General features: G+C 43.1%; 3 protein-coding genes across 3 annotated transcripts; 1 reads left to right on the top strand and 2 right to left on the bottom strand.

Annotated features, from left to right (window-relative positions):
- Positions 1-488: 488 nt before the first annotated feature.
- LOC124015546 (PDZ domain-containing protein GIPC1-like) lies at positions 489-5,696 on the bottom strand. Its single transcript, XM_046330826.1, has 7 exons — positions 5,469-5,696; positions 4,586-5,099; positions 4,306-4,491; positions 3,829-4,009; positions 3,499-3,611; positions 3,332-3,413; positions 489-2,486 (listed from the first exon to the last, which is right to left on the bottom strand). The coding sequence occupies exons 2-7, from the start codon at positions 4,883-4,885 to the stop codon at positions 2,335-2,337; spliced, it is 1,014 nt and encodes a 337-aa protein (XP_046186782.1). The 5' UTR covers positions 4,886-5,099; positions 5,469-5,696; the 3' UTR covers positions 489-2,334.
- A 5,667-nt stretch (positions 5,697-11,363) lies between these two features.
- LOC124015663 (dnaJ homolog subfamily B member 1-like) lies at positions 11,364-16,542 on the bottom strand. Its single transcript, XM_046331045.1, has 3 exons — positions 15,923-16,542; positions 14,712-15,331; positions 11,364-11,953 (listed from the first exon to the last, which is right to left on the bottom strand). Exons 1-3 carry the CDS (start codon positions 16,131-16,133, stop codon positions 11,723-11,725), a joined length of 1,062 nt encoding a protein of 353 aa, XP_046187001.1. The 5' UTR covers positions 16,134-16,542; the 3' UTR covers positions 11,364-11,722.
- A 2,908-nt stretch (positions 16,543-19,450) lies between these two features.
- LOC124015393 (very-long-chain enoyl-CoA reductase-like) lies at positions 19,451-26,010 on the top strand. The gene is made up of 9 exons (XM_046330556.1): positions 19,451-19,995; positions 20,952-21,003; positions 21,824-21,868; positions 22,030-22,133; positions 23,172-23,287; positions 23,529-23,634; positions 23,861-23,933; positions 25,513-25,556; positions 25,939-26,010. The coding sequence occupies exons 1-9, from the start codon at positions 19,834-19,836 to the stop codon at positions 26,008-26,010; spliced, it is 774 nt and encodes a 257-aa protein (XP_046186512.1). The 5' UTR covers positions 19,451-19,833.
- The last annotated feature ends 495 nt before the right edge of the window (positions 26,011-26,505 follow it).

Here is a 26,505-nt window from a genome sequence, read left to right as displayed (position 1 = left end):
TTTTGAGGTGAGAACAGGACCTGATTACACACCTATAAACACACAGCACTCCAGGGGTGATTAGATGCATGTATTTTTTGAAAACAGGACCTGATTACACACCTATAAACACACAGCACTCCAGGGGTGAAATGCAGGACCTGATTACACACCTATAAACACACAGCACTCCAGGGAGTGATTAGATGCATGTATTTTTTGAGGTGAGAACAGGACCTGATTACACACCTATAAACACACAGCACTCCAGGGGGTGATGTGTTTGTCTCTCTAAGAAGAACATGTTTCCATTCGCAGGTGAACACCAACTCAGCCAGCCTGTGCAAGATATCAGCTTGACTACGACCTGACGTTAGTTCATTTTCTTGCCCCACTTAGGAAAATGACAAAATATTCTTTAAAAAAAAAATGATTTTGCACTTTTTTCTGCTAAACAATCTGACATAATATAGTAATATGAATTACATGTAGGGAAATATTTCCTGTTGAAGAGTCCAAGGCAACATTTATGTATTCAACTGAGGGAAAGACATGGAAGACATCTGATTTCATAATCTTCGTCATTATTATTGCCATTATAAATCAGACATTGTAAGAGAAAGCCATACCAAAACAAAGTCCTCAGTATTCCAGTGCCTATTATCAGTATTTTATGACAGTAACCATCTAGATATACTTCAACAGCATTGAAAGACAGAAAAACAACCAAACAATTTACTACAAAAATACAAAATATTTTCTATGTTGAGTAATTATTTTTCTATATCTTGGAACTTTGACCCATGTTGCATGTTTTTTATTAATCTATAAAGAAGTCACTAAAAGCCAGATGACTTTGCAGAAAGTAGTTTGGTTTGATAAAGACATCATTCTGTTCCTATGGTAGTGTCCAGGTTCTTTCCTAAAGTAACAGTGTTGGACTTGGTCCTTCATTTCATTGCAGAATTGCATAATGGTGCATTTTCCTTTCATTACTTGACCGCTCCATGACTTATGTGCATAACTATTTGGCTCCTTCATATTGAGACTGTCTGGTCCCTAAAAAATGCAGTCTATTGGAAATGCCAATGCTTTTGGCATGGATATCAGTTTTCATTTTTACCACCAACTCAATTAAAACAAAGAAAATTCCTCATCAGTTACACAACTCTTTTTCATTTAAAAACACCACTCCTTTAAAAAAATCCTGCAAAAACATTTCTTAAAAAATAGAAGGCTCACACAGTCTACCAATAAGTCAATCGGTTTTTTAAAACTTTTTTTTCAAACATGTATTTCAAATTCTTGAGTATTCTTGTAATACTGTAATATAACACTGCTTTTCTTAATACTGGAGTTTCCCTGGCAAAGGGGACCATTTAAGTATTAACCAGACTATCATTGTTAACAGACAGATGTGCTACAAGTGCAGCTTGTTTCTATACCTTATTCACTTCAGGAAAAACTGATAGAGATTGTAGTTTGAACCATAGAAAAAGCTGCAGCTAGTTTTGTAGTGACAGTCTACGCATTGTGAACCTTCAGCAGCCAAAACACTCCTTCAATAGTGACACTCAACAGCACATAAACCAAAAGAACTCACACCGAGGAGACAAACAATAATATCACGGGCTTAATAAGATGGTTTTTCTGACCATGCGATTTGACCAGGACATTCTGGCCTGAGCATCTCAATACACTCCTCTCTGAACAATACCGCACAGAACACAAATACTGTAGTCCAGTTCTATGCACCAGTGCTACGTAGTGAGTGACTGCTCCAGTGAAGTACAATGCACTTTTCTTATATTTTCTACAGCGCAGTGCAAGACAGTGCAAAGTGGGGGAGGGGGATCACAGTTTGTTTGAACTCAAAACTTCAAAAAGGTAGGTGTATGTAAGCCGTGGTCCCTTCTCCCACTTGTTGTTCTCGGGATTGTTCCTCAGAGGACTAGTGGAACAAAGACCTGGGCGTTAACATGTGACGTGTTCAAGGTCAGGAAGTGTGTCCACAACCACAAGACCTGGAAGAAAATTGAAAAGCACTTGCAGTTTGAACACAATAACCTCCACGTATTGCATTCAATAGTCTGAGTCTGATGAGAGTATTTTCAGCCTGATCGAGTGATCAGAGTCCTCTATCCTCTCCCATACACTGTCTCTATCCTCCCAAAGAGTCTCCCCCAAAAGTATACCAACAAGAGTAGTAAACTCCACATCAAAAATAATAAGTACACAGAAAACAATAAGTAAATCACATGATGGTAGTGTGGTGTTTCCTAGTAGTTCTGTTTGTTGCAGGTTGGTGCCTCAGCATTCAAAACCACACACAGGTTGTTCCCCTGCTCCCTCCGGTTACAGCCGGCCGACCTTGGCGTCCCCGATGGCACCCCAGACGTCAAAAACAAATTCATCCGGGAAGGCGAAGTCACCAAGAGTCTCGTCCAACGCCTCGGCAAACTCATCTGGGTTCTTTTTGTCCTTCCCCAGCTCCACCATTGTAGCAGCTGACAGTGAGGGGTCAACCACAGCACAACAAAGTAATAGGAAGTTAAATAGTTAACCAAATAGCTACCGAGACTATTTGCATTGATCCTTTTTGCACAAACTTTGCCTCATCACATACGTTTATTATTTGTCACTTTATTCCTAGTCAAATGTACACATCTACCTCGTACCCTGCACATCGACTCAGTACTGGTACCCTGTGTATGTTGCCAAGTTATCCTTACTCATTGTGTATCTATTATTACATATTTTACTTTTCTATTATTTCTATCTCTGCATTGTTGGGAAGGGTCCGTGAGTTAGCATTTCACCATTAGTCTACACCTGTTTGTTGGGAAGGGTCCGTGAGTAAGCATTTCACCATTAGTCTACACCTGTTGTTGGGAAGGGTCCGTGAGTAGCATTTCACCATTAGTCTACACCTGTTGTTGGGAAGGGTCCGTGAGTAAGCATTTCACCATTAGTCTACACCTGTTGTTGGGAAGGGTTAGCATTTCACCTGTTGTTGGGAATTAGTCTACACCTGTTGTTGGGAAGGGTCCGTGAGTTAGCATTTCACCATTAGTCTACACCTGTTGTTGGGAAGGGTCCGTGAGTAAGCATTTCACCATTAGTCTACACCTGTTGTTGGGAAGGGTCCGTGAGTAAGCATTTCACCATTAGTCTACACCTGTTGTTGGGAAGGGTCCGTGAGTAAGCATTTCACCATTAGTCTACACCTGTTGCTTACGAAGCATGTAACAAATTACATTTGATTTGAAGTGGCAACACACAAGTCACCACTGCTAACAGGAGCTGCATGTGTGAATCACATTCACACATATACACACACCGTCTCCCTTACCCAGCTCACTGTCTCTGATGCCCATGTAACTCTCCAGGAGGTCATCCACTTTCTCTATGGCCTTCTCCTCAAACGCAGAGGGCTGAAAACAAATACAACAAACATAGTCATGTCCTGAAACCATGTTAACCTTATTAATGGTAATAGAAGAGCCAACACACACTCACCAGCTCCTCCACCGTGGCTGGGCCTTTGGAGCGTAAACGCAGGGTGCCCTTCCCTGTCCCCAGCTGGGTTCCTGAGCCAGCCCGGGCCCCTGCTGACCTCTGACTGATCATGTCTACAGGTAAGGGAGACAACATAACATGTCAAAGGAGCATCAGGTTTCCAACCTCCTAATTATATATCTAGCCAGTCAATAATAATATAAGAGCAATTAGTAAAAGGCATTACAAAGTTTGATAACTGCTGACTCATTCCTAAATATAATCTGTCACACCATAATATGATTCATAATTACTGTGTCAGCACACACAATCTCTCATACACAAACCCACCGAAGGCTTTCAAGGGCTCCACCATCTTGAGAACAAAGTCCTTCCCCTTGGGCAGCTCCTTGAGCATCTTGGCCACCTCGTAGTGTCGACAGCCAATGAGACTGTGGCCGTTGATGGACTCAATCATGTCTCCCACGTTGATGACCTGGATCTGATGGACCACGCTACCCTCCCTTATTCTCTGGAAGGGTCAGGATGAGACAAAGGAAAAATCCACCATTTCACACAATCAGCCAATTTGGCAGTGGGCAACATAAACAACTCTATAATGTGCATAGGCAACTAACTAACATCTTATATTCAGTCTACTGTACATTCCACACTGTCGCTGCAATTGAGGCTCTGCGTTTCAAACGCTCCCATTTTGTTCTATTTTTAGTCCTCTGTGTGTGATGCTGATGCATTTCCTTCCACTGCCAGACCTATCAGAGATGACAGACACAGACGACTGATATCCTAGCCAGTAACCATGCCCACCTTGATGAAGGCGTATCCAGCTCCATTATCAGTGATGGTCAACCCCAGGGCATCCTCCCCCTTGAACACCTCCACCTCCTTCCTCTGGCCTTTGATATGGGCGAAAATAAAGTCCTCCAGCCCAATCTGACCCCCCAATAACTTGTCCATGTCCACCTTGTGAGTGTTCAGAGTGCAGAACATCACCTGAAGAGTTAGAAAGTGAGTCAGTAAAGGGATAAACTGAAGCAGATCTCTCTCTCACACACACACACACACACACACACGTCATATTGTTCACCTCTGGTGGTGCGATCCCAAAGGCCTCTCCGATCTTGGTGTAGAGCTCTCGCACGTTGCTGAAGCCCTCGATGCGTCCCGTGGGGCTACCGTGTGCTAGCTGGGTGTGGAAGATCAGACGAGGTCTCAGGCTGGTGGGTGGGGGTGGCAGACCCTCCTGGGTAGTACCCTCCCCGAGCCCCACACCACCTCCATCCAGGCCGTCCATTCCTGGGACATTAAGGCCCGCTCGGATTGGCTCAGCTTCCTCGTTCTCCACTAGTGGAGATGCTTTCTTCCTTCTACCCAATCCAAGAGGCATTTTTATCCTTCTGTCTGTCTGTGGAAGTGAACAGATGCTGCTTTGGTAGGTAGCCAAAAGGTCCTGTCCAGCATAGGACTCTCTCAAGTCTTCTTCCACCTGATGATTCACCAGTGAACCACAGCTATCTCTTGATGGTGGTCGTTGTAGCTAGCTACTGCTGTTGTTGGGACAATAACTTCAACTGTATGGCAACTAGACATTCAGAGTGCATCTGTGAACAGATTGTGACAGGTTAGTTAAACAGTACTACCAAACCCCATCGCTGGTGCATCGCATCACAATACAATGGAAGATAGCTTTCAACAACGAGTACCAAACCGCCCAGGAGCTAACTTGCCAGCTAGCTAGCTCACCCTTAAAACACTTCTTCTGCCTACATCAAGTTACATGGCATTAGATAAGATGATAAACATCTAGACTTGAATCAGAGATTTCACTTAATTTGACACACCTATTTTTTTTTAAACAGATTGCCAGCTAGGTAGCTAACTTGTTCGCTGGTTAGCTTGTTGGCTAACACAATATTAGCTGCTAGCTAGCTGAGAATGAAGGAATATAGCAGTCAAGGTAAGCATCTTACTGGAGCTTTAGCTAACTCGCTGTACGAGGTGATTGATTCAAGCCAGCCGTGGAATGGAACATCAAAACACTAGGTTACTTCTTGATCCAAAGGTTGTGAAAGTAAAGTTACATCGCATTTGAATCGCTAGTCTTGTGAGATACGCTAACAAGAAAATGAGAGGAAAGGATGATCTGATGGTATGTAATGTTGTTCAGCAGGGGTGTTTTCATTAGATAGCACAGCCACAAAGTAGAAATTGGCTATGTCGAGAGAAATAAAAATGAAAACAAAAATGTGCTTTTTGGTTTTTATTTATGTTTGGGGTTAGGAATAAGATTAGCAGTGACGTTAAGGTTAGGTTTAAAATCAGATTTTAAGAAGAGCAATAGTAGAAACAGGCGGGATTTATTACTTTGCAGCTGTGGTAACAATTGACGACTGCAGGGGTGGGACGTCAGCACTGTATAATGGCCTCCTCCACTATAGGATTCCTCTCCTCGTCTCTAGCTCTTCGATGCCCCCTACTGTAAGGCAGGTTTTTTCAACCCTCTGTCCTAGGATTTCCATTAGTCCTCCTGGCATGAATAATTCATCTACACTGCCTGTAATGCATTTTATTATCTATCTAGTATAGATGACAGACAGGCTTTTACTAAAAATGCTCAGCTTTTGATTCTAACTTGTAACAGATTCAGTTCCCATATGTCTCTCACTCCATTTAACCCTTGGATGTGGATGTGTGTTTTTCAGAAGATTGCTTGTTTGACAATCTGCTCCAGGTTGAACAAAATGCACTCTGTTACAATGGTGCTTTGATCCCAATCCAGTTAGCTAGTCCCTAGTTGGCAAAATGCACTCTGTTACAATGGTGCTTTGATCCCAATCCAGTTAGCTAGTCCCTAGTTGGCAAAATGTTTGCATGTGTAAAATAACTGCGTTGTTAAATCAAACTTTGTCGCATGCGCCGAATAGCACAAGTGTGGACCTTACCGTGAACTGCTTACTTACAAACCCTTAACCAGAAATGCAAATAAACTAAAGTAAAAAAATAATAAAAAGTAACAATAACAAGGCTATATACAGGGGGTGACCAATACAATTTGACACCGAGTCAGTGTGCAGGAAAGCAAAAAGTAGCTGGCTCGCGCCCCACGTGGGGCAGAACTAAATCCACTCAGTTACTTTAAAAGTTTGACATGGGGCTAAATAAGAGAACTACATCATTTTGTACAATTTTATTTGATATTTACAAGTTTGTCAGTCTTTGCAACAATTAAAATACCACAAAATGCCAAAGGGACCTCATTTGTTCAAAGGATAGGACAAATAAAATAAAATGTTCAGTTTCATACAAATTAAAAGCAGGTTGCTAACACCTATTTGTCAAATACAATTCTGGGTGCCTAATAATAATAATAAATACAGAATGTCTGCAAATTTTATTAAAACTATTTTAACTTTTCCATCAAAGGAAAACATTTTCAAATAAAGCAAATATTTAACAAAAAAGTTAAACTGAGATTACACATCTCTACATTCATGTGAAACCACATTTATCTGTTAAAATTAAATAATAGTGGACCTCCACTTGGAGTGGAATGATAGATGGGTAAGTGTTGACTGATCATTACAACCTCAATGATAATCAATCAAATTCATTACATATCGCAACGGACACCGTTTAGTATTTGAGAACCAAACAGCAGAAAACGATGCAGGACCTACCTGAATTTGTCCAATAAAAACAATTTGTTACAAAACATTTTCAATTTGGCGTAAAACTTTTGTGCAACAGATTAAACGATTTGCAACAGAATCAGCGTAATGAATGCACCCCAGGTTAAAATATGTATTTCAAGTACTTGAAAATGTAACATTATTCAAATAATTCCGACATATTTTAATAATACAACTGATGCACTACTTGGCTATTTTACAGTTTATCAACTGTCATTTTTGGAATGATTTTCTTATTTACCACAGATGCTTAGGCCTGCTTTATCTCAAACAATGTGCTTCAAAAATCAGTTCACTACATACTGTAGGCTGCGTTCACACAGGCAGCCCACCTCTGATTTTTTTTCCACTCATTTGGTGTTTTGACCAATCACATCAGATCTTTTCGCAGCAGATCTTTTTCAGAGCTGATCTGATTGGTTAAAATACAATTTAGTGGGGGAAAAAAGCTCCGAATTGGAGCCTGACTAAACGCAGCCATATTAGACAAGTCATTGTTTGCTCTACAGTGTGTAAGAAGTACAGGATATGACAAAATAAAAAGGATGACAGAAATGGTTTGCATAGAGGTTCCGAAGTAGCAGAAGATATTAGTTTCACAGCTTTAACAGAGTTAAAGAGAGAATTTAAACATCTAAAATGCACTGCTGTTTTGAATAGCTTCTAAAGTGTCACTGCAGAGTAAACACACTTACAAGTTTCACTGGAGAATGGGCATACAAGTTCATCATACTTACAACAATAGTGATCCTCAAGCTAAATGTAAGGGGTCCTACAGAGGTCAAAACACATCACACCATCTTCTTATAGTATTTCACAATAAGATGGTGCATGTTTGTCTATACACACACACACACACACAAACAAGGTCAATCTCGCATTGCGTGACAACATTTTGCACAAAATAGATAACGCGCCCTTGAATAACTAAAATCTATAGAGAGAAGCTACACTACATGGCCAAAGGTATGTGGACACCTGCTTGATGAACATCTTATTCCTTAAATCAAGTGCATTAATATGGACTTGGTCCCTCCCTTTGCTGCTATAACAGCCTCCGCTCTTCTGGGAAAGATTTCCACCAGATGTTGGAACATTAGAAGCAAGTCCCCGCAGCATTCAGCCACAAGAGCATTAGTGAGGTCGGCCACCGGTGTTGGGCGATTAGACCTGGGTCGGCGTGCCAGTTCATACCAAAGGTGTTCAATAGAGTTGAGGACAGGGCTCTATGCAAGCCAGTCAAGTTCTTCCACACTGATCATCGACAAACCATTTCTGTATGGACCTTGCTTTGTGCACGGGGGCATTGTCATGCTGGAACAGGAAAGGGCCTTCCCCAAACTGTTGCCACAGAATTGGAAGCACAGAATCGTCTAGAATGTCATTGTCTGCTGTAGCGTCAAGATTTCCCTTCAATGGAACTAAGGGGCCTAGCACGAACCATGAAAAACAGCCCTAGACAATTATTCCTCCTCCACCAAAGTTTACAGTTGGCACTATGCAGTCGGGCAGGTAGCATTCTCTTGGCATCTGCCAAACCCAGATTGTCCATTGGACTGCCAGATGGTGAAGCGCGTTTCATCACTCCAGAGAACGTGTTTCTAATGGCGGTGAGCTTTACACCACTCCAGCCGATGCTTGGCATTGCGCATGGTGATCTTGTGTGCAGCTGCTCGGCCATGGAAACCCATTTCATGAAGCTCTCGATGAACAGTTATTGTACTGACTTTGCTTCCAGAGGCCGTTTGAAACTTGGTAGTGAGTGTTGCAACCGAGGACAGACGATTTGTACCTGCTTCAGTGGCCCTGTTCTGTGAACTTGTGTGGCCTACCACTTCGGGGCTGAGCCGTTGTTGCTCCTAGATGTTTCCACTTTACAATAACAGCACTTACAGTTGACTGGGGCAGCTCTAGCAGGGCAGAAATCTGATAAACTGACTTGTTGGAAAGTTGGAATCCTATGACGATGCCACATTGAATGTCACTGAGCTCTTCAGTATGGGCCATTCTACTGCCAATGTTTGTCTATGGAGACTGCATAGCTGTGTGCTCGATTTTATACAACCGTCAGCAATAAGTGTGCCTGAAATAGCCAAATCCACTCATTTGAAGGGTTGTCCACTCACTTTTGGCCATGTAGTGCATCAAGTGTGTGGAATCTGTAGGGAGTTACCTGGAGTGAATTCCTAAAAATGTTTATAAATACCTCATTCTCTGGGTTAGTTTGAACATGATTTGAAAGTTGTGCTCAGGAATCCCCAGTTTTGCCCCTCCCATTTAAGCTGAAAGAATTTTCTGAATTCTATTTGCTCTAGTTCCCCAACATAACTCAGTTTCAGAATCTCTCACATACCTCACTACAAAATAATAGCAGTAACACCAAAGATATATTCAGACCCCTGGACTTTTTCCTAATTTTATTATGTTAGTCTTATTCTAAAATGGATTAAATAAAAAAATCCTCAGCAATTTACCCACAATACCCCATAATGACAATGCAAAAACAGTTTTTTATTTTATATGTTACCAAATGTTTTACCTAGAAAACAGAAATACCTTATTTACCTAAGTATTCAGACCCTTTTATGAGACTTGAAATTGAGCTCAGATGCATCTGGTTTCCATTTATCATCCTTGAGATGTGTCGACAACTTGGAGTCCACCTGTGGTAAATTCAATTGATTAGATTTGGAAATGCACATAACTGTCTATAAAAAGGTTGCACCGTTTGCAGCGCATGTCACAGCAAAAATCAAGCCATGAGGTTGAAGAAATTGTCCGTAGAGCTCCGAGACAGGATTGCGTCAAGGCACAGATCTGGGGAAGGGTACCAAAAAAGGGTCCCCAAGAACATGGTGCCCTCCATCATTCTTAAATGGAAGAAGTTTGGAACCACAGAGACTGTTCCTAGAGCTGGCCGCCCAGCCAAACTGAGCAATCGGGGGAAAAGGGCCTTGGTCAGGGAGGTGACCAAGAACCCGATGGTCACCCTGACAAGAGCTCTAGAGTTCCTAAGAGGAGATGGGAGAACCTTCCAGAAGGACAACCATCCCTGCAGCACTCCACCAAATCAGGCCTTTATGGTAGAGTGGCCAGACGGAAGCCACTCCTCAATAACAGGCACATGACAGCACGCTTGGAGTTTGCCAAAAGGCACCTAAAGACTCTCAGACCATGAGAAACAATATGCTCTGGTCTGATGAAACCAAAATTGAACTCTTCGGCCTGAATGCCAAGCGTCACATCTGGAGGAAACCTAACACCATCCCTTCGGTGAAGCATGGTGGTGACAGCATCATTATACTGTGGGGATGTTTTTCAGCAGCAGGGACTGGGAGACTTGTCAGGATCGAGGCACAGATGAACAGAGCAAAGTACAGAGATCCTTGATGAAAACCTGCTCCAGAGCGCTCAGGACCTCAGACTGGGGCAAAGGGGTTGTTGTCCTTCCAACAGGACAACGACCCTAAGCACAAAGCCAAGACAACGTAGGGGTTGCTTCGGGACAAGTCTCTTAATGTCCTTGAGTGGCCCAGCCAGAGCCCGGATTTGAACCCGATCAAACATCTCTGGAGAGACCTGAAAATAGCTGTGCAGCAACGCTCCCCATCCAACCTGATAGAGCCTGAGAGGATCTGCAGAGAAGAATGGGAGAAACTGCCCAAATACAGGTGTGCCAAGCTTGTAGCATCATACCCAAGACTCGAGTCTGTAGTCGCTGCCAAATGTGCTCAAACAAAGTACTGAGTAAAGGGTCACAACACTTATGTAAATGTGATTTTTTTAAATATATTCTAAAGCATTTTTAAAAATAAAAATAAACTGTTTTTGCTTTGTCATTATGGTGTATTGTGTCGATTAGAAAATAACTTTAATCAATTTTAGAATTAGGCTGTAACGTAACAAAATGTGGAAAAAGTCAAGGGGTCTGAATATTTTCAGATGGCACTGTATGCATAAGTATATCTACATTCAGGTGTGTGTCACTGCTCCTGAGAGATATAGTTGATAAGTTGCCTGCCCTCAAAACAATTGGATACCACACAAATTCCACATCAGTGCGCTGTTTGCCACAGGCATCTTCAACTCTACGTATCCCTCAGACCTTATAACAACCAGGAATCTCTACAGGGCCAGACCAACCCCTGCCCTATGCTCAATCATTATTATCCAATGTCTAGCACTGGGTCCCCCCAGAAATGTCTTTATTTCCCCTTCCAATGGGAAATGGAATACTGTCAATAGGACATGTTGGTAATAAAATCTAAATGTTTTAATAATAAACAGGAAAACAATTATGAACCAAACAGAACAGCTAACATCAGAACAGAGACCAACATGTTTGTCTGTCGATATCTCATGTTGGTTAAATATACAACTGAATTATAATTTGGATCAACGGTTGAATCAAAATAAACAGGTATAATTCCTAAACAACTTATGTTCTTTGGCCTAGGGTAAGGACAACTGTAATGGAGAAAGACGACTGTCTGTCTTCGTGTTTGTTAGGTGTCTTCAAAAGCCACTTTAGTCATTCAAGGAGGAAGAATCTGAGTCAGTGCATCGCGGACACTCTGCCCCAAATTCTCAGGGAATTTCACTACAAACTCAAGTACCATGTCCCCCCTCTTCTCTGGGCACTTGGACAGGGGTAGTCCCTCTCCCACGATACGCTTCTTCATCCCAGGTTTGACCACGTCTCTAGAGGTCACAGTCACAGTCCTGCCGTCCAGAGTGGGAGCGCTGACCGTGCATCCACACAGTGCCTGATGGGAGAGAGAAATACAGATTGTCACAATTAGGTGTGTTATATTTTTAGTTAATAATTAAAAAGAGTACAAGGCCTGGGAGATATATCGAATGAATTAGAAATTGTTGTAGTGCGATGTTCCAAATGCCTGTATCGTAAGATTTGTTTTTATGAGCGTCTATGTCCGCTTGTTCTCATGACTTTGTCTTTTCGATCTCGTCTCCTTCGCACCTTCTGTGCTGTGTGCACCTACCCCCTCTCTCTCTCTAACACACACACACACACACACACACACACACACGACAAAAGATCACTTCATCCTCTGACAACAAGCAGTTTCAACTCAATATTTGCATTTGAGGTTTGGTCCATCAGAATGGGTGAGATGGACCCTGAAACACATTGGGACATTTTTTGTAAGAGAACTTAACCTTTCTAACGATACCTTTTTTATGTCTCAACTCCCAAAATTTAGGGCAGAGCAGACCCTTCAAAAACCGTTCAAAAGTTTGGGGTCACTTAGAAATGTCCTTGTTTTTGAAAGAAAAGCACATTTTTTATCCATTAAAATAACATCTAATTGATCAGAAATAGTGTAGACATTGTTTGTGTTGTAAAGGACTATTGTAGCTGGAAACAGCTGATTTATGGAATATCTACATAGGCGTACAGAGGCCCTTTATCAGCCACTCCTGTGTTCCAATGGCACGTTATGTTAGCTAATCCAAGTTCATCATTTTAAAAGGCTAATTTATCATTAGAAAATCCTTTTGCTGTGTGTACGCCTCAAGTCCTCAACTGGCAGCTTCATTAAATAGTACCCACAAAACACCAGTCTCAACGTCAACAGTGAAGAGGCGACTCCGGGATGCTGGCCTTCAAGGCAGAGTTTCTCTGTCCAGTGTGTGTTCTTTTGCCCATCTTAATATTTTATTTTTTAATGTCCAGTCTGAGAATGGCCTTTTCTTTGCAACTCTGCCTTGAAGGCCAGCATCCCAGAGTCGACTCTTCACTGTTGACGTTGAGACTGGTGTTTTGTGGGTACTATTTAATGAAGCTTCCAGTTGAGGACTTGTGAGGCGTCCGTTTCTCAAACTAGACACTAATTTACTTGTCCTCTGGCTCAGTTGTGCACCGGGGCCTCCCACTCCTATTCTGGTTAGAGCCAGTCTGCGTTGTTCTGTGAAGGGAGTAGTACACACAGTATTGTACAAGATCTTCAATTTCTTGGCAATTTTTCACATGGAATAGCCTTCATTTCTTAGAACAAGAATAGACTAAAGAGTTTCAGAAGAAAGTTTCTGGACATTGAGCTACAATAGTAATTTACAACATTAACAATGTCAACACTATATTTCATCAATTTGATGTTATTTTAATGGACCAAATTGTTTGCTTTTCTTGCAAAAACAAAGACAATTCTAAGTGACCCCAAACTTTTGAACGGTAGTGTATATTGTAAAAACAACTAGCTGGAGCCGTCGGCTATGAACGCCCTTACCCGCTAGTACGCAATGCTGATAATTGGTTCTGACTCGCTACAGGCTGTTCTGCAAGAACAGTACGAATGCTTCTTAGTCTAGGACTTTTATCTTCACCACCACACACTATAGTATTCACACACAGAAATCTTCAGTTTACAGAGGATGACTTGTGGTTTTCTTGGATGCATTGTGCCCACAATTTTACTAAAATAAACACACAACTTGGTCGGCAGCCAAACTTGCGTCTTCATCTGCCGACAACGATAGCCACTCTGACCTGGAGTGGGTTGGGTCAGAGTCCAAATGTGCATTCGGGCACTCTAATTGGTGTAAACCAAGAGACTGACAGACAGCTGAGAAGGGGAGAAATCACCCTAATAGGACTGTGGAGAGTCAGAGATGGTCTGTTTTTTCTCACACACACACACACACACACACACACACACACACACACACACACACACACACACACACACACACACACACACACACACACACACACCACACACACCCTTGTTTTCATAAATGTGATTATATAAGCTTGAAGCCCATTCAAAAACACAGTACGGGACTTGCAACAGGAGGTAGTAAATACTAGTACTTTCATACTGTATTGGCAACTTGTTCTCATTCTGAGAAATAAGCATCTTCTTATCCATGTAGGTAGGCCACAAAATGGACAGGCCAGCATTTTGTTAAAACAGTAGGCGACTGACAGGAGGGTGTGTTCATAACAGTTCAACTGTTCGAACTTGTTAGCAAGTAAATAGATCCAAGATGTCTAGACTTTAAATATAAAGATTAGCTAACTACTCATTAGTGGATATGCATGGTCCTGGTTACATTTTTTACAAAAAGGGCATTTTCATACAGACAGACTTAAAAGCCAGATCAGGTGATTATTGCAAAAAAAAGCAAGTTAAACTGCTATAATATAATTATTAGTGGGTTGTGTAAGGCTTACATTTAGCCTAGGTATAATTTTACAAGCCATGAATTCATTAGATTATTCCTGACTGTTTAAAAGGTTTGAAATGCAGTGTACTGACCTTTAAATGGTGCAACAAAGCTTATTTAGAGAAATATATATATTTTTAATATACATTGTGAATCGCCCATAAGTTACAAAACAAATCGACTTATGATTTTTAGGTCATTTCGCCCAATCCTACCTGAGAGTAGCAGAGAAATATCATTACCATGATTACAGAGAATACAAGTGAAAGAGTTTAGTGGGTTACGTCTATGACTGACACAATGTTTAAGAAATCACAAAGACCAAGCACTCACATCTCTGAGGGACACTCTAGCAGGGTATATGATATCGGAGCCATCCCGGCGAAACAGAGGATGGGGTTTGTCTTTGACCACAAACACCACGTCAGCAGGAATGTTAGTAGGAGTCTCATCTCCCTCCCTGGGGAAGGTGATCTTGGTCCCTTCCTTCCAGCCTCGCTTGATGTCCACTGTCAGGATCTTGTCCTCGCTGCGCATGCTGCAGCCGTCTGGGTTCAGCCGCTTCCTGGAGATCTTCATCTTCTTGGTGCAGCCGGAGAACACCTCCTCTAGGCTCACCTTCAGCTCGTGTACCACCGGAGAATCTTTCTTCTTCTCGCGGCCCCCGTGGGGACCCCCTGGTCGGGATTTGAAGGACCTCTGGTGTTGGTGGAACCCTCCCATTCCACCCGGCATACCCCCCATCCCTCCCGGCATACCCCCCATACCAAATGCAGCAAAGGGGTCATCAGTGTCCATGTCATCGTCCCCGTTGCGTGCGAAGAACTGGTCGAATGGGCTGCGGCCACCAAAAAACTCTGTAAACATGGCGTGAGGATCTCCATGAAAGGTGTAGTTGTAGTTGTTGGGGCCATTGGGACCACCACCCCCGCCGGCTGTGTGCCCCTTCAGGCCTGTAAGAGTGAACATCAAAATTGCAATTTTAGAACACAAGAACAAACCTCAAAATGTTTATTTTAAATCCCTTTGAATCACTTGGATATAACACACTTTCAACACTTCCAGACATACCATCCCTCTGAATAAATAATGCTAAAGCACGTTACATTTCCACCTGTGTCTTCAGGGGTCACTGACGGAGCAGTGTTTCTGAAAAAGTGTTCTGCGATGTGTCACAAACCATGAGCGGACGTGACAGAACGCAGGAATTAACGTTGTGATGTGAACAAACTAGCCCCACCAGTTTGAACGCAGAATAAACAGGAAAGTTCCAGCAAGTTCGAGATAATTGTAGTGCCTCTGACTGTTTCCGGTGCTCAGTTGCATCCAATATAATAACTACAATAGTTTCTAGGGCTACACTCACTCAAAGAAAAACAGTAACATTTAAATAATAAGGTTAGCTAGAAGTTGTCAAAAACAACGACCACGGCTGATACAGCTACCAACGTTACATAGTTGGCAAACCTGACAACGTCGATTGCGCAAGACAGTTTAGGTTACAATGGTGCACCAGTGTGTGGAACCAAAAGTTGATGCTTTACCTTCTTCTCCATATCGGTCATATATATCCTTTTTCTTTGCGTCGCTGAGGACATCATAGGCCTCGGCGATCTCTTTGAATTTATCCTCAGCTCCAGTGGACTTGTTTTTATCAGGGTGATATCGCAGGGCCTGCTTTCGATACGCCTTCTTTATCTCGTCTTCAGAGGCGCCTTTCTGTATACCCAACACTTTATAATAGTCTTTACCCATTACAAGTATCTGTCAAGTAACGCTTGATATTCAAAAAAACATAGTCAATGCACCAGTTAATCTTATATCAAAGGCCGTCAACCAACCACACTGAAATGTAGTGTTTGCAGCTGGCTAGCTACTTAACCAGTTGACAGCTGCAAGCTAGCTACAAATCCGACCCGCCACGATTTTTTGACCTATTAAACTATGGAGTTACATAAATATATCCCGCTCTCTGCTGAATAAATCAATTTATGAGCCGAGATATCGTGGCTACTCAAAATACGCTTTTCACCATGTCGCTAGCTAGCCACCATGTAAGAAACTTCCAGAAGTACTGGTGCTGATACTGCTGTGACTATCGCATTTCCACATTGACTGACATCTCCGCCCCTTTCCACGTCATGCTTTCAAAATGGTCTGTGCTTTCAAGATCTCTGGGACGTCCCTACCCCGTTGAACTGTATGAATGGTTAAAGTTCAGGTTAGGGTAGCCTCGTCGAGAACCAGGCGTGACAACGGGTTATGCTTGGCGTTAGGGTTTAGATCAAAATCAAGAACTACGATTTTCACCCCACCACTCCCTGGCAGCAGTTGCTTACACATATACATTTACATTACATTTAAGTCATTTAGCAGACGCTCTTATCCAGAGCGACTTACAAATTGGTGCATTCACCTTATGACATCCAGTGGAACAGCCACTTTACAATAGTGCATCTAAATATTTTAAGGGGGGTGAGAAGGATTACTTTATCCTATCCTAGGTATTCCTTAAAGAGGTGGGGTTTCAGGTGTCTCCGGAAGGTGGTGATTGACTCCGCTGTCCTGGCGTCGTGAGGGAGTTTGTTCCACCATTGGGGGGCCAGAGCAGCGAACAGTTTTGATTGGGCTGAGCGGGAACTGTACTTCCTCAGTGGTAGGGAGGCGAGCAGGCCAGAGGTGGCGAACGCAGTGCCCTTGTTTGGGTGTAGGGCCTGATCAGAGCCTGGAGGTACTGAGGTGCCGTTCCCCTCACAGCTCCATAGGCAAGCACCATGGTCTTGTAGCGGATGCGAGCTTCAACTGGAAGCCAGTGGAGAGAGCGGAGGAGCGGGGTGACGTGAGAGAACTTGGGAAGGTTGAACACCAGACGGGCTGCGGCGTTCTGGATGAGTTGTAGGGGTTTAATGGCACAGGCAGGGAGCCCAGCCAACAGCGAGTTGCAGTAATCCAGACGGGAGATGACAAGTGCCTGGATTAGGACCTGCGCCGCTTCCTGTGTGAGGCAGGGTCGTACCCTCCTATAGGGTCGTATAAGAAGGGATAAACTGCATGTTCAGGGATGACAACTAGCGACCCAACCAAATTGTGCTTAGTGGCCCCAAAGGGCCCCATACAGAACCAATCAGTCGATATAATCGAGAATCATCACAAATCACGCGATATGAATCGAACAGTAGGGCGCCAACTGACCCACTGATTGCAATTGTATCGGGTAAAAGGAGAGGACCGACTCTGACTGCATGTGCGGGTTGCGATGTAGGTACACAGACCCGCGAGCCACTGCAGACCCACATGAGTTAATCTTTTTTTGTGGCCCTCACCCCAATTAAAGTCGCCCATCACTGATGTAGATAATAATTTCTTCACATTGTGGGTATCTGTGGCAAAGCTTCATAAATTATTTCATTAGCTAAAATAATATGAATGCATATTGTGGCAATACTATTGATATGTTGCATATCAAATTGCCACACGGTAGAATAATATGATAGTGTTCCTATGCAATGCCTAATTATATATCTTACATGTCCTACATATCTTTCATGATATGGAAAGATATTGGCTTTAAAATGACTCCATGTCAGGGCTTCTGGAAAATAAAGAAGAGAGAACTTGCAAAGTGAAGTGATAACAACGCTGACTACCACAGAGGGGCAGCATTGCAGCTTCTTAAATCACGGAAACTGTAACATTATTCTCACGCTTCACTGGAGAGCCCCATAGCATGATAACCTGATATGCTCCAGTATCAGTTTGGATTCCAGGCTAATAATACGAGCCCACCGTACCATAACATCTGTTGCATATCACAACGTCCAAAAAAAACAAACTTGAACATGATGTTAAATTGAGATTATGAGAGAACCATTTGTTTAAATCAATTGAATTTGCAGGCTGCAACATGATAGGACAGCTTTTCCAGCTCCTGTCCAGGTTTTCTAACTCCTGTCCTGGTTTTCCAACTCCTGTCCACTCCAACACAGAGACTGATTTTCTGCACATAATCAACCAAATCAGCAGCCCCCTTTGAACAAATCCTTGTTTACATTACAGCAGATTTTTTAAATGTTTTTATTTAACCTTTTGTATAAACTAAGCAAGCCATGTAAGAACAAATTCTTATTTACAATGACAGCCTACCCCGGCCAAACCCTAACCCGGACGACGCTGGGCCAATTGTGTGCCACCCTATGGGACTCCCAATCACGACCGGTTGTGATACAGCCTGGAATCGAACCAGGGTCTGTAGTGATGCCTCTAGCACTGAGATGCAGTGCTTTAGACCGCTGAGCTACTCAGCTAATATGTCACAACATCTTAATCCATGCAGATCAGAAAAGCTTACTGTGTTCTTGTACCACTTTGTGCTCCTGTCTGATGTATGTTGCTCGGTGGCCTAACCAGATCTGCTGCCTGTAAATGCTCCTTTTAGTCAAAGAAGGACAGAGCTCTGCTGCCTGTATGTGTTGAGATGCTCCGTAGAATGTATTTAGTCAAATCTGCTAAATGGCATATATTATTATTATTATTATTATTACATGATCCCTGTCTGATTGATATCTTGGGCAACATCTCCAAGCCCCCCAACTGATAGCCAGCACCTCACAGCTCTGAGAGCACTACAGCTGACAGCTCTCACTCCATTGGAAAATGATAGGACAGTATTAGGCCTTAATGTTTGTTCATGGTATTGGGAGAATACACACACCCTAAAAGTTTTGTTTTTTGTTCGTTCTCGAGGTCAGAGTGGTAGAAAAGAAATGGCACAGGTGGGCTGGGGTAGGGGTAAGTGTCGGTATGCAGAGGCCTGGCTGTCCACATGGATACGGCCTATAGGAGGGTCAGTGTGAGACAGTGTAACTGAGTGAGGAGCAGAGCTCAGCAGAGATGTGTCTAGGCTCTTCTGAGAGCAGAGAGGGATCTGTTTCTGAGTAGGGTTGTGTGTGGCTGACCAAGGTTACTGAGCTACTGCAGAACAGTGCAGAGCAAATCGGGCTTCTTATATTTAGCCTTGCGACGTGCGCGCTACGGATTATGTCTTGGGCGTCTCGGGTTTCGTCTTCAGCACGTTTGTGGGTGTGGAGGGGGTCCGGTAACTAGTGGGAGGCCTCTCTTCAGGTGAGGAGGTGGTGGGTTACTGACGTTTAACCCCCTCTCATTCTATGAACATCTCACAGGCAACCTCTCTCTCTCTTTCTCACTTTCTCTCCCACCCTCTTGCTTTCTTTACCTCTTTCTCACACCCTCACACAGGAAAAGGCTGTTTACGGTGACATAGTCGTTTCCCATTCTGAAAGGCTATTTGGAGGGTACAGATAGAAAGAAAATAGCCGTGTTAGACTACAGCTTCTAATCTGATACAAGTAGAGAACACTAACTAGGTTTTTGCAAAACATTGGAGGGACCTCATTTTAGTGCAGAGGCACATTGAGGTCGTAGTTCAAAACGGGTCATGGATACACTGGCTTTAGAGGCGAAGGCAACTGGACAAGAAAAGAAAAGTTCAGCCCCAAGACCAAGACCTAAACCACCCAAAAAGGCCAAAAGGATTGTTTACTTTGAGGTAGAAATCGTGGATGCAAAGACAAAGGAGAAGCTACTACTCTTGGACAAAGTGAGTGTGTGTGTGTGTGTGTGTGTGTGTGTGTGTGTGTGTGTGTGTGTGTGTGTGTGTGTGTGTGTGTGTGTGTGTGTGTGTGTGTGTGTGTGTGTGTGTGTGTGTGTGTGTGTGTGTGTGTGTGCGTGCGTGCGTGCGTGTGTGTTAGTGTGTGTGTGTTGTGTGTGTGTGTGTGTCTGTCTGTCTGTGTCTGTGTGTGTGTGTGTGTGTGTGTGTGTGTGTGTGTGTGTGTGTGTGTGTGTGTGTGTGTGTGTGTGTGTGTGTGTGTGTGTGTGTGTGTGTGTGTGTGTGTGTGTGTCTCATCAGTACACTGAGAAAAATGATATTTAAAAGTTTGAAATCATCAGTTGAGGTCTAATTACAGTCCTAGTAAAAGCCATAATACTGTCTGAAGTCAGAAGACACTTGTTTGCTTTAGCTCAAGAAGTTACAGAGTCATCCCTTTGACCGTACAGCCGGCTAATTTACAGTTCACAGACGCTACGGCAGATTCTACAGAGGTTGTGTTGCAGTTAGGAGGTGAAAATTCCCCCTGATCTTATAGGAATCTTCTGGGCGAGTTATGAGTTCTGGGTCAGCTCAGTGTCCTGAAGCCAGTGGGTGTCTTGAAGCCAACAGCAAGCACCATGTGTTGAGTGGCTTTTATGAATGTGAATATTTGTGTTGCAATGATAATTCATTATAGTTGAAATGCTGCATCATAGTCTCACAATTTCGTCAATATATTTATTATGAAAACAGATATAGTTTCCTGTAACTGTAGGCTTCTTTAATTTGCCTTGACTGTCTTCGCAGTGGGAATAAATATGTTTGTGTTATAACATATGTACAGTATGTGGTATGGTACCAATTTCACAACTTCAATAAATCTATCTTGGATACATGTATTAGACCCATGGCAGTAACACTAGCAGTATGTTTGCCTATGGATGATTGATTGTCTTTCTGAACAGGTTGAGCCAACTTCTACTATTTTGGATATTAAGGCTTTGTTCCACAAATCAAGTGAGTATGTGACAAAGTCCAGTTAAAATATAGTCATTTAGTGGACGCTCTTATCCAGATCAACTTTCAGTCAGTGATGTAACAACATGAAATGTAAAACACTTTTGTAACGTGATCTACACTCAACACCAGGGATGGGCAACTTTGATGGGGGTGGGGGCCCCAAAACATCTGAACTCATCAAGAGGGGCCGCAGTTGCTCTTGACAGCGGAGAGAAAATATTGAAGTTTTAGAGTTCCTTTTTGCAATTCTACACATTTTGCCATGGGGCGTAACAGAAATGTTGCAGTTTTAAAGCAAGGTTGCTGAAATTCTACACATTTTGCCATGTGGCGGAGAGAAGATTTTGCAATTGTATAATTCATTTCATGCAATTCTACTCATTTTGTCATGGGGCGGAGAGGGAAATTGTTCCGAGGGCCTTCAAAAGGCCAGTGGACAAAAGGTGCTTTCTGGAACCTTAAAGGGTTCTTGGCCGTACCCATAGGAGAACTCTTTGAAGAACCCCGGTTAGTTCCAGGTAGAACTCTTTTGGTTCCAAGTAGAACCGTTTCGTTTCCATGTAGAACCCTTTCCACAGAGGGTTCTACGTGGATGAAACCCAAAAGGTTTCTCCTATGAGGACAGCCGAAGAACCCTTCTGGAATGCTTTTTTCTAAAGAGTGTAGATATGTATGATCCATATACAATATGTCATGATAATTGTGAGGTTAGTCTCGCAATGCCATCTTTCCAAGTCTAGTTAATCATTCGGCTACTGGAAGGAAGCCTTGAAATGGAGGCTATTTTAAGCTTAATTAACTTCTATCTTCTTGTCAGATCCCCAGTGGTACCCAGCCAGACAGTCCTTACGCCTGGATCCTAGTAAGCCCCACACCTCCCATGCATGATGCCTCAACTACTTACACAGACTCAAATGAGTGCTAGACATTGCTATACCAAAACCGTATAAAGGTCTTATCTTCTGTGAAATGGTCCACAATGTCATGGCTGACTATAGCATTGTGCTCTGTCTTGCTCCACAGAGGGTAAGGGTCTGAAGGATGAGGATGTCTTGCAGACACTTCCTGTTGGAACCACAGCCAGCTTCTACTTCTTTGACCTGGGGGCCCAGATCGCCTGGAGCACTGTAAGCACATGCATGCAAACACACACACACACACACACACACACACACACACACACACACACACACACACACACACACACACACACACACACACACACACACACACACACACACACACACACACACACACACACACACACACACACACACACACACACACGTGTTAATGCACGCACGCACATATGCCCACCCACAATCAATCACCCACAAGTGCACACACACACACACAAATGCACTCATGTGCACAATCACACACACACAAACGCACGCACACACACACATTATACTGCATATCTTGACATGTCTATACTGCATTTAAATATACACAGCCACACTCCCTCAATTAATCAACTATAGCCTTGCATATAAATATACACCCACACTGACAGATAGATTCACTGTCCTCTGGTTCGGTTTTCTATCACCTCCTAGCTCCTATGTCCTCTGTCCTAGGACACATAATCTCATGGCCCTATTTCCCCCACAGGTGTTTATCCCCCTGACCTCCTTTTCACCCTCCATTGCCACAGCCTCCTCAACCATTCTCCACAACCAACCACATGCTGTAACCATGCTCCATATCTTCAATTCTCTCACCCCTCATCCACCTGTGTCTGAACCCCCAGTGGAATAGGGTGATGCCAGTGTTGGGGGGTAACGGGGTCCAATGTACTCCTTGCAGCCTGGCACCATAGCTGAGATCAACAGTAGCGATCAGTCACCCGTGCTGGGCCTGGACCCATGCCAGAGGTGTTGATTCAGAGATCTGTTTCATCACACACTGACTGTCAGCTAAGCTGCCATATCTCTAGGGGAATGCTTGTGTTACATGCTCACTTGTTTTCTCTAATGCTCAATGACAAATCATCTACTTGCCCTCCTCCCTTGGCACTCCTGTAGATCTGAAATGATCGGATAGGTAAAAGCAATATAATAAAACTTCCATCCAGTCTATCAGAACGCAATAGGAAGCTAATACCACCTACTGATCCAATCAGCACCTACTTGTCTCACCTTTATGTCTTCCCCCCGTCTCAGGTCTTCCTATCAGAGTGTTACGGACCACTGCTCATCTACTTGATGTTCTACTTCCGCCTGCCTTTCATCTATGCCCCAAAGTATGACTTTAGCAGCAGCAAGCACTGGGTTGTACAGTGAGTGTCAAATTACTGCATTCACACTCTCCAAGTGATGATTACAGTGGCATAATTAGGTCTGGTTGATCGGTGATGGTGTTGACAGTGAAGATAATGTGTGTGCTGCATCAGAGAAGCATGACAGCCATCTCAGACTGTCATAGAGACCAGTGAGTGAATGATGTAGTAATCAAAGCTAAATATGTGATGATAATAAGACGTAATCTATACTATGATCACTTTTCCCCTCCTGCTGCAGTTTGGCCTGCATGTGTCACTCCTTCCACTATGTGAAGAGAATCCTTGAGACGCTGTTCATCCACCGTATCTCCCATGGTACCATGCCACTGAGAAACATCTTCAAGGTGAGAAGATTGAATAAGGGAATCTCCAATCTGATTCTAAAGATGATCTGTGATCCTGTTTGATCCAGTGATATCTGATAATAGCAGTATTGTTTTTCCTTTTAATTAATGGTTTACTTTCATGTGACATAGTTTCTAAACTTATTCTCAGGGGTAAACTGATTGTCTAATTAATGTATTATTATTCTGATGACTTGTACAAAAACTGGTCCTGCTTCTTTTCCAGAACTGCAGTTATTACTGGTGTTTCGCAGCATGGATGGCCTACTACATCAACCATCCCCTCTATACACCACCCTGTAAGTCCTGTCTACCCTGAGGTGATGTCACTCACATCTAACCCATCTAATGCACACTCATCTCTACTCTGTCTGCTGGTTGCCAGGATGTTACAGAATACAGATGGTCATCTCTACTCTGTCTGCTGGTTGCCAGGATGTTACAGAATACAGATGGTCATCTCTACTCTGTCTGCTGGTTGCCAGGATGTTACAGAATACAGATGGTCATCTCTACTCTGTCTGCTGGTTGCCAGGATGTTACAGAATACAGATGGTCATCTCTACTCTGTCTGTTGGTTGCCAGGATGTTACAGAATACAGATGGTCATCTCTACTCTGTCTGCTGGTTGCCAGGATGTTACAGAATACAGATGGTCATCTCTACTCTGTCTGCTGGTTGCCAGGATGTTACAGAATACAGATGGTCATCTCTACTCTGTCTGCTGGTTGCCAGGATGTTACAGAATACAGATGGTCATCTCTACTCTGTCTGCTGGTTGCCAGGATGTTACAGAATACAGATGGTCATCTCTACTCTGTCTGCTGGTTGCCAGGATGTTACAGAATACAGATGGTCATCTCTACTCTGTCTGTTGGTTGCCAGGATGTTACAGAATACAGATGGTAATCTCTACTCTGTCTGTTGGTTGCCAGGATGTTACAGAATACAGATGGTCATCTCTACTCTGTCTGTTGGTTGCCAGGATGTTACAGAATACAGATGGTCATCTCTACTCTGTCTGCTGGTTGCCAGGATGTTACAGAATACAGATGGTCATCTCTACTCTGTCTGCTGGTTGCCAGGATGTTACAGAATACAGATGGTAATCTCTACTCTGTCTGCTGGTTGCCAGGATGTTACAGAATACAGATGGTCATCTCTACTCTGTCTGCTGGTTGCCAGGATGTTACAGAATACAGATGGTCATCTCTACTCTGTCTGCTGGTTGCCAGGATGTTACAGAATACAGATGGTCATCTCTACTCTGTCTGCTGGTTGCCAGGATGTTACAGAATACAGATGGTCATCTCTACTCTGTCTGCTGGTTGCCAGGATGTTACATAATACAGATGGTCATCTCTACTCTGTCTGCTGGTTGCCAGGATGTTACAGAATACAGATGGTCATCTCTACTCTGTCTGCTGGTTGCCAGGATGTTACAGAATACAGATGGTCATCTCTACTCTGTCTGCTGGTTGCCAGGATGTTACAGAATACAGATGGTCATCTCTACTCTGTCTGCTGGTTGCCAGGATGTTACAGAATACAGATGGTCATCTCTACTCTGTCTGCTGGTTGCCAGGATGTTACAGAATACAGATGGTCATCTCTACTCTGTCTGCTGGTTGCCAGGATGTTACAGAATACAGATGGTCATCTCTACTCTGTCTGCTGGTTGCCAGGATGTTACAGAATACAGATGGTCATCTCTACTCTGTCTGCTGGTTGCCAGGATGTTACATAATACAGATGGTCATCTCTACTCTGTCTGCTCGTTGCCAGAATGTTACAGAATGCAGATGGATTTTTCCATAATCCCTAAGGACTTTCAATGTCCTTTCCCATGATACATCAGACCTGCTTGTGTGTTTACAGACTATGGGCAACAGCAAGTGAAGACAGCACTCATTATATTCTTAGTAAGTATGCTTTAGTTAGTGTAATGAAGAATATATTTATTTTAATACCTAATGTTGTAATATATTGATTTAGCTGTTTCTTTGTAGTGGAGTTGAGGCTACACAGTCGGCCCATTAGGCACAGATAATAGTCTCACCACCTGACACGTTCAGTCTGGGGACGAGGTTACACAATAATAACGTCATTAACATCAGTGCAATTTAGATCGTAGTTCCCAGCAGAGTAACAGTAATATCTTAATGGCGTTACTAAAGTTATCACATTGTTATTAGGTAAGTAAAGTTTCACCAGTAAATGTCACCAGGTTTTATTTTGTTTTTGGTTAGAGTTCTGGCTGATTGAGCCCTTTGTCATGGGTTTATGTTTTCCTCATCCTCACAGTTCTGTCAGGTCGGAAACTTCTCCATCAACATCACTCTACGCAACCTCAAATGTCCAGGTGAGCTCCCATAGGCTCTTGCTTATCGTATTCATGCAGTGCAGTCCATTACCAGATATGTACTTTGAAAGTTAGCACACAAGGTTCCTAGGTTCCTTCCTTTCTAGGGAGTTTTTCCTGGCCACTGTGCTTCTGTTATGCAGGTGAATGAGGACCCAAAAGCGACTTGGCGAAAACAGAGTCTTTAATCCAGTAAAGGAAATATGCAATACTCCTAGACAAATCGGAGCGGTAAATAAAGCATAAAAAACAATTCCACTCGTAATGACGAGAACAGACTGGAGACTCGATCATAAACTGTAGGTTGCCTCGGGAAGGCACTTGACCGTAGCAGACTCAGACACCTGCTCACCACGCAGCATCTGAGGGAAACACGACACGACAGGGCGATACAAAGACACAGCACGGTGAACAATATATAAGGATCCGACAGGACAGAAACGGAAAACAAGGGGAGAAATAGGGACTCTAATCAGGGGAAAAGATAGGGAACAGGTGTGGAAGACTAA

Source organism: Oncorhynchus gorbuscha, linkage group LG26, assembly GCF_021184085.1.
Source record: "Oncorhynchus gorbuscha isolate QuinsamMale2020 ecotype Even-year linkage group LG26, OgorEven_v1.0, whole genome shotgun sequence".
Taxonomy (NCBI): Eukaryota; Metazoa; Chordata; class Actinopteri; order Salmoniformes; family Salmonidae; genus Oncorhynchus; species Oncorhynchus gorbuscha.
The sequence above is the reverse complement of the archived record's forward strand: the minus strand, read 5'-3'. Positions and strand labels throughout refer to the sequence as shown.